General features: G+C 37.6%; 2 protein-coding genes across 2 annotated transcripts in view; one reads left to right on the forward strand and one right to left on the reverse strand.

Moving 5' to 3' along the window:
- The window catches only part of LOC127432590 (tubulin alpha chain, testis-specific-like), a 6,064-nt gene extending 2,291 nt beyond the window's left edge, over positions 1 to 3,773 (forward strand). The window contains exons 3-6 of the mRNA XM_051683874.1: positions 252 to 400; positions 509 to 661; positions 1,957 to 2,484; positions 3,468 to 3,773. Coding sequence (XP_051539834.1) covers positions 252 to 400; positions 509 to 661; positions 1,957 to 2,484; positions 3,468 to 3,761 — 1,124 coding nt within the window. The 3' untranslated portion in view covers positions 3,762 to 3,773. The remainder of the gene's footprint in view (positions 1 to 251; positions 401 to 508; positions 662 to 1,956; positions 2,485 to 3,467) is intronic.
- A 7-nt stretch (positions 3,774 to 3,780) lies between these two features.
- LOC127432617 (vacuolar protein sorting-associated protein 37B-like) lies at positions 3,781 to 10,890 on the reverse strand. The gene is made up of 4 exons (XM_051683929.1): positions 10,733 to 10,890; positions 7,844 to 8,015; positions 6,431 to 6,501; positions 3,781 to 5,855 (listed from the first exon to the last, which is right to left on the reverse strand). Exons 1-4 carry the CDS (start codon positions 10,844 to 10,846, stop codon positions 5,475 to 5,477), a joined length of 738 nt encoding a protein of 245 aa, XP_051539889.1. The 5' UTR covers positions 10,847 to 10,890; the 3' UTR covers positions 3,781 to 5,474.
- Between the last annotated feature and the right edge of the window lie 1,644 nt (positions 10,891 to 12,534).

The following is a 12,534-nucleotide window of genomic DNA, read 5'->3' on the forward strand; positions in this document are numbered from 1 at the left end:
CCATTAGGATATGTTAAGATGCTGCCAGGGGTGAACTTGACCTTCAGCCTCTGTGTCATGGTTAAAAAGCCTCCTCAGAAGTGGGTGCCAGTGGTGTTTAAGGAGGGGAATAATCCTCAACAATCCTGTTTCACCCAGAAGTATGTCAATTTAAAGTAAAATGGGTTGTGAATGCCATTTCATGTTGGCTAACAAAATTATATAGAGCCTGCATTTTTTTGAAGTGAATGAATTCATTTTTTTCTGTTTAGATGAAGTTCGCACAGGAACATACAGGCAGTTGTTTCATCCAGAGCAGCTTATAACCGGGAAGGAAGATGCTGCCAACAATTACGCCAGAGGCCATTATACTATTGGCAAGGAAATTGTTGACCTGGTGCTTGACCGTGTTCGCAAATTGGTAAGATTTGTTTCACTCTCAACAGTATTAAGTTCTGCTTTTCTTTCATAACTCACAATTCGGTATTTAACTATGAATTAATAATGTTTGTGTTTGTCTTTCTGGTAGTGCGATCAATGTACTGGACTCCAGGGGTTCCTCATCTTCCACAGCTTTGGTGGAGGAACTGGTTCAGGCTTTGCTTCACTGTTGATGGAGAGGTTGTCCGTTGACTATGGCAAGAAATCAAAGCTTGAGTTTGCCATTTACCCGGCACCTCAGGTACTATATTGTTATACTGTTCCTTTGACTTTAATAAGCTTGATTTCAATTATTGTTCTATTTTAACGGCAAAATTTGAACAAACCCATAAACCTAATTATTGAATTTTGTCACGTAACTTGTCCCACACTGTTTGTGCTACAAAGATGAATGATACTTCAAAATGTGCTTGTTATTGAGATGTCTGCTATTACTTTTCTTAGCAATTAGATTTATGGTTTAAACCTGGCGAACAATAAACGGCAAAGAAATCCCATAGGTTTACATTAAAGCAGGGACCAGATTATCATAGGCTAGGTTTTCATGCAAAAATTTGGGATATTGCAAAAGAAATTCCTGGATGGAAACATTAAGACGTGAAAAGATTCCCAAATGCGCATTAAAGGAATAGTTCAACCAAAAATAAAAATTCTCTCATAATTTATTCACCCTCATGATATCCCAGATATGTATGTCTTTCTTTCTTAGAACACATTTGAAGAAAATTAGAAAAATATCTCAGTAGGTCCTTAAAATGCAAGTGAATGGAGATTTCTCTTTTGAAGCTCTAAAAAGAACAGATAGTCAGCATAAACCACATCCATACGACACCAGCTGTTGAATTTATGTCTTCTAAAGCGACACGATTGCTTCTGATGTGAAAAAGATCAATATTTAAGTAACTCTAAATCATCGCTTCCAGTCAGTCACAGCATGCGCGTGACGTAATCGCGTTGGCGTGTGAGATGCGAGAACTGAGGCATGTACAACACATGGAAGGGCATCATAGCAGAATATCATAAATATGATCGCATAGCATCTCAAATGTTGCTCAGGTTTTTTTTTTTTAAATGCCGGAGCCAAAAAGTGTTATCAAAATGATTTACTACAATTAACTCCCAGAACTGTCCAACACGCTTTCACTCAAAGATAAGGCATCTGCTGCTGAACGCTAGCAAACATTAAGTTTGTCAGAGCATTTTGTCTGCATGCGTTAAACCACAAGTAAATGGTTACATTTATTGAAAGAGCCACAGTGGCTTCAATTTCCATATTCATTTCTATTTTGCGGCAATTTCCCCAGAAGTTTTGTTTTTCTCTTAAACATGGGATGACACACTGCTTTATTAGCAAATTGTTTTTACGATAATATGATTTTTCGCATAACTTTTATGCAAACATAGCTAGAGAGTCTTTGGAGGTGGGTTCTTTTCATTTGCACCAGCAAGCAAACCAATCTAGTTTATGAATTGTTGCACGTAAGGGAATGACAAACAGTTTTCTGTTGCTTCAATGTTATTGTGATGTTTTTTCAGGTGTCCACTGCTGTGGTAGAGCCCTACAATTCCATTCTGACCACACACACTACCCTTGAACACTCTGACTGTGCTTTCATGGTGGACAATGAGGCCATCTATGATATTTGCCGTCGTAACCTGGACATAGAGCGCCCTACGTACACCAACCTCAACCGTCTCATTGGCCAGATTGTGTCATCGATCACAGCCTCCCTGCGCTTCGATGGAGCGCTCAACGTTGACCTGACGGAGTTTCAGACCAACCTGGTGCCTTACCCTCGCATACACTTTCCTCTGGTTACCTACGCCCCAGTTATCTCCGCTGAGAAGGCCTACCACGAGCAGCTGTCTGTTGCTGAGATCACCAACGCCTGCTTTGAGCCAGCCAATCAGATGGTGAAGTGTGATCCCCGGCATGGAAAGTACATGGCCTGCTGTATGCTGTATCGTGGAGACGTTGTTCCAAAGGATGTCAATGCCGCCATCGGAAGCATAAAGACCAAGAGGACCATTCAGTTTGTTGACTGGTGTCCCACAGGGTTCAAGGTTAGTCTGTTTTGAGGATTGGATTTTTTTCTGGTTTAGAGGAACTTGTTCTATCTTAGCATTAAATTTTACAACAGACAGTGCCCCCTATCTAAGATGGCTATTTATGATCTCTTTTTATATATGTTCTTTAGTATGCATTGAACAGTACAGTCGCCTCAAAGTATTTGCACACTTGAACACTCCGGGTTCAATACAAGTTAAGCTTAGTCGACAGCATTTGTGGCATAATGTTGATTTCCACAAAAATTTATTTCTACTTGTCCCTTCTTTTCTTCAAAAAAAGGAAACATCTGAGGGGGCCTGGGTAGCTCAGCGAGTAAAGACGCTGACTACCATCCCTGGAGTTCGCGAGTTCGAATCCCAGGGCGTGCTGAGTGACTCCAGCCAAGTCTCCTAAGCAACCAAATTGTCCTGGTTGCTAGGGATGGTAGAGTCACATGGGGTAACCCCCTCGTGGTCTCTATAATGTTGTTTGTTCTTGGTGGGGTGCGTGGTGTGTTGTGCATGGATGTCGTGAAGCCTCCATATGCACTACGTCTCCGTGGTAATGCGCTCAACAAGCCATGTGATAAGATGCGCGGATTGACGGTCTCAGATGTGGAGGCAACTGAGATTCATCCTCTGCCACCCGGATTGAGACGAGTCACTACGCCACCACGAGGACTTAGAGCGCATTGAGAACTGGGCATTCCAAATTGGGGAGAAAAAAAAAAGGAACCATCTGGGTTACTGCGATACCTGTATTGAACCCAGACTATTACTTTAAGCCACACTTCAAAATGTCATTGCATTCAACACAAAATATCAACCAAGGTGGCATTTATTTTAAAGAAAGATAGCACAAGCACACACAAAACGTAGTTTAGTTTAAATTATAAAACAACAGACACTGTTCAAAATGAAGAAATAATTTTAGGGCCACTGTATGTTAGAATGTTGCCACATTGCCTTAATTGCTTTCCTTTTTATCCCTTAATCAGGTTGGTATCAACTATCAGCCGCCAACTGTGGTTCCAGGAGGTGATCTGGCCAAAGTTCAAAGAGCAGTATGTATGTTGAGCAACACCACAGCCATCGCTGAGGCCTGGGCCCGTCTGGATCACAAGTTTGATCTAATGTATGCAAAGAGAGCCTTTGTACACTGGTACGTCGGTGAAGGTATGGAAGAGGGTGAGTTTGCTGAGGCCCGTGAAGATTTGGCTGCTCTTGAGAAAGATTATGAAGAGGTCGGAGTCGACTCTATCGACGGAGAAGCAGAGGAGGGAGAGGAATAAATACGGTTTTACTCTTAAATGTTCGAAATACAGCAAAAAAATGTTGACTTTTTGCTTTTTGTTAGTGTTTTATGCATTTATTAATCAGCATTAAAAAAATCTAGACATTAATAACCACTGATAAAACAATTACAATTTACAGTACTATACATAAGGAGTGTTACAAGGTACCACACTATAGATTAAACAGTTGTTCAAAATAATAATTACAAAAAACAAAAAAAAAATGTTGGTAGCTTTGAACAAAGTACAGTGTGATTAAATGCTTTCTTCTTCAATAAACATCACTTGTTTTTGTTTGTTTGTTGCAAGGCACATTTGATTTTGATTTTTTTACCCTTACAGCAAGTGACTTTCTAACATTACAAACTTGCATAATAACATCCTTCTTATAAAACGTCCACATAAATTGTCACAGTCCAGCATGACAACAGTTTTACATCAAAGTACCTGCACTTTTCTGCAAAGAGATTCCAACAAAGAAATAAAATGACAAAATAGATCACTTTACATGTTGGAAATGTAAACAGCATCCAAATTATTTTAATATTATAACATTAATATCTTATTATGTTAGTAGTTTTTTCAAAGAAAACAGTGAAAAAGTTTAAGGTTTGGAGGTTTACCACAGCAGACCTACTTGTTAGTCTGGTCTGTTAATGCCACAGATACTGTTAAACAGTGAATATTTACATTAAAACTAAAATGAAAGTTTAAGTCCCAAAAACTTAGGAAACAGCCTGTATGGAGTGCTCATGGATAAGATGGAGTGCATCTTTGGTTGCTGGTTAGTTCTGACCCAGAAATCCAAAATGTCTATATATAATATCATCATCATTCCATTGACAAAAGGAATGTTTTTACACAAATACAAAATACACAGTAAATTCTCAAGTCTTTCATGTGCATATGAACCATTTCCTTCTTTTTTAGGATCATATCTGTTTCACTATAATTTTCAGTCAAATTTAGGAATATTTACAGAGAAATGCAATACTCCCTATTTTGTACAAGTAATTTAAGATTTTAAATGAAAGGTTTTGATGTCTTGAATTTGTAAAATCATAAAGAAATCTGAATCTGATATTATAATTACACAGCATTTCTGAAATTATTACATTGTTAACAAACTTGCATGCCCACATGGAATCTGCACACTTTTTCCACGTTTTCTGCTCTGATTATGGGGAAAATTTCACAAAATATATTTAAAAGTGAAGTGTGTAATATCTGCAACACCAAATGGAATTGCAAAAAAAAAAAAATTTTTCAAACTGGTTTCCAGAACGCTCCTCTTACCTGGCCATGGTCATACAAACTGATAGCCCCATCCCAAACTCACACCACTGGTTGAGTCAAGTTGGTTGGGATGCTCAAACAAACAGAGCCAAAGTGTTTTAGGGAAATCGACCCACGAATGTCTTACTTATAGTCTCTGCATATTAGCTAAGATAGAAATATATATTTTTTTAACACAATTCACTTTTGAATATGGTAAAATGTGTTAAACAGAGCAGAGAACACTACTCTTATTGATAGCTGAAGGCATGATCAATGGTAGAGAATGTGGTGAACTTTAGGAAATTTTGCAGAAGACTGCGGGATCAAATTCCATGTGGGCCTGCAAATGGGTCAAGAACCCAAACCTGTATCAGATCAAAGTGCATCTAATGAAACAACACATTTCACATTCTAATGTAAAGGAACAGAACATCATTGCATTATAAAACCCGCCTGTGGGGGAAGACCAGTGCTGGGTCCCTGAGGGAGTGCTGGTGGGTACGGACTTGAATATGATGCTACCATGTTTGGCAAGGGGTAGGAACAAGGCAATGGTTGAGATGTTGGTGTAGGTCTTACAAGGGCCAGAGAATCTTTAGCAACCCTTTGGAAGGGTGCGGAGGAGCTGAAGGTTTCCGGAGGTTGTGAAGAACCATTAGAGGAGCCCTGAGGAAACTGAATGCCTTTTAACACCATCTCCTGTAGCTTATCGATCTTCACACGTCTCAGATGGGCTAGCTTCCTCTTGTTCTGGTAATCATCAATAAAGCTATCCAGAGATAAGGTTCCACCCAAGAATGAATCAGCCATGTTCTATAAAACATGCAGGAGAATCTTTGGACGTTGCAAGGCTTGATTGACTGTGGTGTTTAACTTGAAAGGGATGTTACGGGTTCAATACAAGTTAAGCTCAATCGACTGCATTTCTGGCATAATGTTGATTTCCACACAAAAAAAACAAAAAACATACATATATATATATATATAATTTATATCCAATATTACAACTTCGCTGTCATGACAACAAAACCCTGTAATCCTGGTATTGAATATAACTTAACAGAGACAAGGTTATCAAGCAATTTTATCACACTAAAATCATATTAACACATAATGTTTCCGTCTTGTGGCTATACTTTTGAAACAGTGCGCATTTAATGTTTATAAACTAGCCCCATTTACTGTCATTACTGTGGTTTTTTGTTGTTGTAATAAGTCAAAAAAAATTTTTTTGTGGTTTTGGTGGAAATAAATATTATGCCTTAAATGCTGTTGATTGAGCTCAACCTGTATTGAATTAGGATCATTTATTTAAGCTGATAACTTTCATTTATAAAAATGCTGATTTGTGTGTGTGTGTGTTTTTTTAATGAATTTGGTGTCGTTACCTCTGTTTCTTCCTCAATCTTGGCTCCCTCCGTTTGCAAAAGAGCCAACAGCGTGTCTAGTGAACTGCTTCCTGAAACATTTCAATTTAAAATATGATTAAATATAAAATAACGGAAATATTCTGAAATGCCATTATAAAGAAACATTATCATAGCATGCAAAAACAATCAGTGTTTATTACGTTTTAGTCCTGTGACCTTTGTCAGTGCAATACTCTGTCTACTATTTTTTGAAAATAGTATGCAAAACAGTATGTAACGATAACGTTAAAACAGTACTATGCTTCAATTGTCAGACGACCTCCCTACTTTCACCAAGAGACATGCAGCTATAATCTATGAAAATAAATAGTTATTTTGCATTTTTAATCAAAGTTTGTGGAAAAAATAAAAAGTCTTTATTTTTGGCAGTCCAATCACATGAGACATGAAGGATGTTAAAAATCAAGGTTTATATCAACTCCCATTCATTTGTCACACTAGAAGTGGCAAATGTAGCAGCTTACACAGGTATACCAAGCATACAATTTTTTGTTATATTTGCAGTATACATTACATACTGCATATATAGTAAGAGTAGTATGGCAATACGCCATTCTAAACATACTGTATTTATTGCCTCAAATACACTCGCTGTCCAAACTAATGATAACCATAAACTATTTATAACTGTATTTGAGTCTGTCCTACTCATGTGACAGCAGAAATCTGAGACTCTGCTGTAAGCATTTATATTTTGCATTGCTTTTATAATCACACTGCAGTCATTGTACACTGTTCCTGATGGTAACCAAAGAAACCCATAAAGGGAGCAGACACAGAAATGTAAAACACTCCCTGGATTGTGAAGTAGTGAGAACTTTGTTCTTTCTAATTTTAACACATGAGTGTTGAAATTTCTCTTTGTAGTTGTTCAGGTCTTTTTTTCTTCCTGAGTAACTCTAGTCTATCTGCTGTACTGACCATGACAAATGCACTTGCTTTCAAACCTTGCTCAGTTCCCTTTATTTCAATGAAAATGTTTTCTTTTGCCATCTAGTTGTAAAGGGATAAAATACGATAATAACAAAAAAAATTTCTAAATGTGTAATGGAGAACACTGTATAAATACAGAGCACATGATCAGTGTCTAGATGGTGTAACTCAGCAAATATACATATATATGGAAAGGAGGCGCAACAGTGTGACCAAACCGGTTCACCAGGATGTCTTATTATGTGATGGCTTTTATATCAGAAAAGCAAGACTAGAAAAAAAAATGTTTGGATTACAGAAAGATGCTCTCCTTTATTTTGCCACCTAAACTGAAACATTTTTAACAGATTGAATTGACAAAATAATAAATAAGGAACATATTTATGCAGGCCTAACTGATGTGTAATAACAAGCACATTGATTAAGTTCATATCTCACCTAGTGTGGACTTGCGGAGCTGATAGGCCTCGTGGAGTTCTTGTAAACAGCTATAGTGTTTGGTCAGCTGAATCTTCTGATGGTCGAGTTCGGGCTGCAGGCCGAGGTTCTGCTCTGCAAGACTGCGATTACTGGCAATCGTCAGCTCTTTATTCTGTTGCATTTCTTGCATCTGTAATAACAATATCATGAATCAAAATGAGGAAACGGGCTTCTGGGCTCTTTTATGGAAAACATCATACATATAACCTTACTAAATAAAGCTTCCTTAAACATGCACACATACTCTTGAGTCAACTTTGACTCATTCTGACAACACCAAGATAATTATGTAAAGGAAACCCATGCAAACTGAGATCTCCTTTTAAAACCTTTCATTAATTTTACTCAAGGCATGATTTACAAAGCATATTTCATACACTATTGTAATTCAGTGTGCTTTGCATAGGCATAATAAAGAAAAAGAGATATAAAAAGTGACGTTTGAAATATTCTACAAACATGTTAAATGATAAATTATTAAAGAAAGAAAAAATGAAAGTGTAGTTTTAAAATGTAGTTGATGCATTAGGTATCATGAACTAACAATGAACAATATATATATATATATATTATATATATAATGAATTAACATGGACACACAATGAACAGTTGTATATTTATAAACTAACCTTAACCAAGATTAATTAATGCTGGAAAAAAAAAAAAAAAGAAATATATATATATATATATATATATATACACACACTATATTGCCAAAAGTATTCGCTCATCTGCCTTTAGACGCATATGAACTTAAGTGACATCCCATTCTTAATCCATAGGGTTTAATATGACGTCGGCCCACCCTTTGCAGCTATAACAGCTTCAACTCTTCTGGGAAGGCTTTCCACAAGGTTTAGGAGTGTGTTTATGGGAATTTTTAACCATTCTTCCAGAAGCGCATTTGTGAGGTCAGACACTGATGTTGGACGAGAAGGCCTGGCTCGCAGTTTTCGCTCTAATTCATCCCAAAGGTGCTCTATCAGGTTGAGGTCAGGACTCTGTGCAGGCCAGTCAAGTTCTTCCACACCAAACTCGCTCATCCATGTCTTTATGGACCTTGCTTTGTGCACTGGTGCGCAGTCATGTTGGAACAGGAAGGGGCCATCCCCAAACTGTTCCCACAAAGTTGGGAGCATGGAATTGTCCAAAATCTCTTGGTATGCTGAAGCATTCAGAGTTCCTTTCACTGGAACTAAGGGGCCAAGCCCAGCTCCTGAAAAACAACCCCACACCATAATCCCCCCTCCACCAAACTTCACAGTTGGTACAATGCAGTCAGACAAGTACCGTTCTCCTGGCAACCGCCAAACCCAGACTTGTCCATCAGATTGCCAGATGGAGAAGCGTGATTCGTCACTCCAGAGAACGTGTCTCCACTGCTCTAGAGTCCAGTGGCGGCGTGCTTTACACCACTGCATCCGACGCTTTGCATTGCACTTGGTGATGTATGGCTTGGATGCAGCTGCTCGGCCATGGAAACCCATTCCATGATGCTCTCTACGCACTGTTCTTGAGCTAATCTGAAGGCCACATGAACTTTGGAGGTCTGTAGTGTTTGACTCTGCAGAAAGTTGGCGACCTCTGCGCACTATGCGCCTCAGCATCCGCTGACCCCGCTCTGTCGTTTTACGTGGCCTACCACTTCGTGGCTGAGTTGCTGTCATTCCCAACCGCTTCCACTTTATTATAATACCACTGACAGTTGACTGTGGAATATTTAGTAGCGAGGAAATTTCACGACTGGACTTGTTGCACAGGTGGCATCCTATCACAGTACCACGCTGGAATTCACTGAGCTCCTGAGAGCGGCCCATTCTTTCACAAATGTTTGTAGAAGCAGTCTGCATGCCTACGTGCTTCATTTTATACACCTGTGGCCATGGAAGTGATTGGAACACCTGAATTCAATTATTTGGATGGGTGAGCGAATACTTTTGGCAATATAGTGTGTATATATATATATATATATATATGTATATATAATTTTTTTTTTCAGCATTAATTAATCTTGGTTAAGGTTAGTTTATAAATATACAACTGTTCATTGTGTGTCCATGTTAATTCATAATGCATTAACTAATGTAAATATATTTAATATTAAAATGTATTAGTATATGCAGAAATTAACATGTAAAAGTATTGTTCATTGTTTGTTCATGTTAACAAATATGAAACAAATGAAGAATAAAAGGACACAAAAAGTGCAGCACAGTCAACAATTACTTTTCTAAACAAATAAAATGATTTATCAATGATAAATACATAATAACGATAAAAGCAAAGCCCACAAATATGTCAGATCCATCACTTTTTAAAACAAAGTGTTTTGGACTCGAGGGGGAAAACAAGGAAATATAATATTACATGCAACAGAGTAAATATAAATCAAATAATCAGCAGGACATATCAGCACTTGTATATCTAGTAATAAAATGTGCTGGACTTTTGTCAGTCAGTACAGAAGAGATTTGCATGTTTAGATCACATCACCTGTCTGTTTATGCTCATTAAATAAAAGCCAGCCTCCATATCACAATCACACTAGCCTCATCTTTATTTATACAAACAATTTGTCTTTATTATAGAAGAGCATGACATTATATTGCCTGCATTATGAAATGTTCCCTAACCTGCCTATTTAGAGAACACTTTCTAATAAATTAATAGTGATCTAATTAAAGGTTTCATTAATAAAATAACACCAAACACATGAACACATTTCAATGTCAAACCCCAGACACCTGTCACTGTTCTGCACTCACTGTCAATGGTGGGAAGGAAATTCTGATTATAATTCAGGATATAAATGAGTCTTTCATGGCTGACATGTATCCGAACACCCACCTCATCCATTTCCCGGACAATGTTCCGGAGCTTGTCATCGTCCTCCAGCAGTTCGTTCAGCTGTGCGGTGGAATAAGAGTGAAATCTGTTCTCAAAGCCGGACATTTCTCCCATGGCTTTTGTTGTGTCTCTCCGCTGCTGCAGCAGGAAGCCTCTTGTGTTTGTTCTTCGACCGGAAGTCGAGTAATTCCCGTCAAATCAGCGTGTGTGAATGGGTGTGACGTCACGCACATGGACGTGTGCGTGACGTCAAGAGGCCGTTCATGGATCGCAGATTTATTTATACCGATTCTATTTACTTTCACTGTGCTGCATGTGTTTCTGTAATTAAGTATTATTATTATTATTATTTTATTTTTATCTATATACATTATTTATTATATGTATATATAATATTGAAGAATATAAATATATGACATACACTAGCGGCCAAAGGTTTGGAATAATGTACAGATTTTGCTGTTTGAGAACGAAATTTGTACTTTAATTCACCAAAGTGGCATTCAACTGATCACAAAGTATAGTCAGGACATTACTGATGTAAAAAACAGCACCATCACTATTTGAAAAAAGTAATTTTTGATCAAATCTAGACAGCAGCCATCACTCCAACACCTTATCCTTGAGTAATCATGCTAAATTACTAATTTGGTACTAGAAAATCACTTGCCATTATATCAAACACAGTTGAAAGCTTTTTGGTTCATTAAATGAAGCTTAACATTGTCTTTGTGTTTGTTTTTGAGTTGCCACAGTATGCAATAGACTGGCATGTCTTAAGGTCAATATTAGGTCAAAAATGGCAAAAAAGAAACAGCTTTCTCTAGAAACTCATCAGTCAATCATTGTTTTGAGGAATGAAGGCTATACAATGCTTGAAACTGCCCCAAAACTGAAGATTTCATCCGAAGGTGTACACTACAGTCTTCAGAAACAAAGGACAACTGGCTCTAACAAGGACAGAAAGAGATGTGGAAGGCCAGATGTACAAATAAACAAGAGGATAAGTACATCAGAGTCTCTAGTTTGAGAAATAGACGCCTCACATGTCCTCAGCTGACAGCTTCATTGAATTCTACCCGCTCAACACCAGTTTCACGTACAACAGTAAAGAGAAGACTCAGGGGTGCAGGCCTTATGGGAAGAATTGCAAAGAAAAAGCCACTTTAGAAACAGAAAAACAAAAAGAAAAGGTTAGAGTGGGCAAAGAAACACAGACATTGGACAACAGATAATTGGAAAAGAGTGTTATGGATCTTAATCCCATTGAGCTTTTGTGGGATCAGTTAGACTGTAAGGTGCGTGAGAAGTGCCCGACAAGACAGCCACATCTATAACAAGTGCTACAGGAAGTGTGGGGTGAAATGTCACCTGAGTATCTGGACAAACTGACAGCTAGAATAACAAGGATCTGCAAAGCTGTAATTGCTGCACATGGAGGATTTTTTGATGAGAACTCTTTGAAGTAGTTTAAGAAGTTCTGAACATTTATTTCAAATTGTAATAGTAATTTTTCACATTATTAATGTCCTGACTATACATTCTGATCAGTTGAATGCCACTTTGGTGAATAAAAGTACCAATTTCTTTCCATAAGAGCAAAATTATGAGCATAAAGAGCATTATTCCAAACTCTTGGCCACCGGTGTATGCTATATAAATGTTTAGTTGTTTCTTTTTGTCATTAAATCAGAAATTAAATTGTGAAATTGACAAGAAATGTCTACTTAAATAGGATTTTAGTGTTTTGCATTTGTTTATAATTAAGAAAAATAGGCCTATATATTTAAAATATTACAAAT

The sequence above is a fragment of the Myxocyprinus asiaticus genome, chromosome 42 (assembly GCF_019703515.2).
Source record: "Myxocyprinus asiaticus isolate MX2 ecotype Aquarium Trade chromosome 42, UBuf_Myxa_2, whole genome shotgun sequence".
NCBI lineage: Eukaryota > Metazoa > Chordata > Actinopteri > Cypriniformes > Catostomidae > Myxocyprinus > Myxocyprinus asiaticus.

Coding starts and splice junctions, on each gene's coding strand:
- LOC127432617 (XM_051683929.1), bottom strand. CDS start 10,846: ATGGGAGAAATGTCCGGCTTTGAGAACAGATTTCACTCTTATTCCACC. Junction 8,016..10,732: donor TTGTCCGGGAAATGGATGAG/GTGGGTGTTCGG, acceptor TTGTTATTACAG/ATGCAAGAAATGCAACAGAA. Junction 5,856..6,430: donor AGATTGAGGAAGAAACAGAG/GTAACGACACCA, acceptor CATGTTTTATAG/AACATGGCTGATTCATTCTT.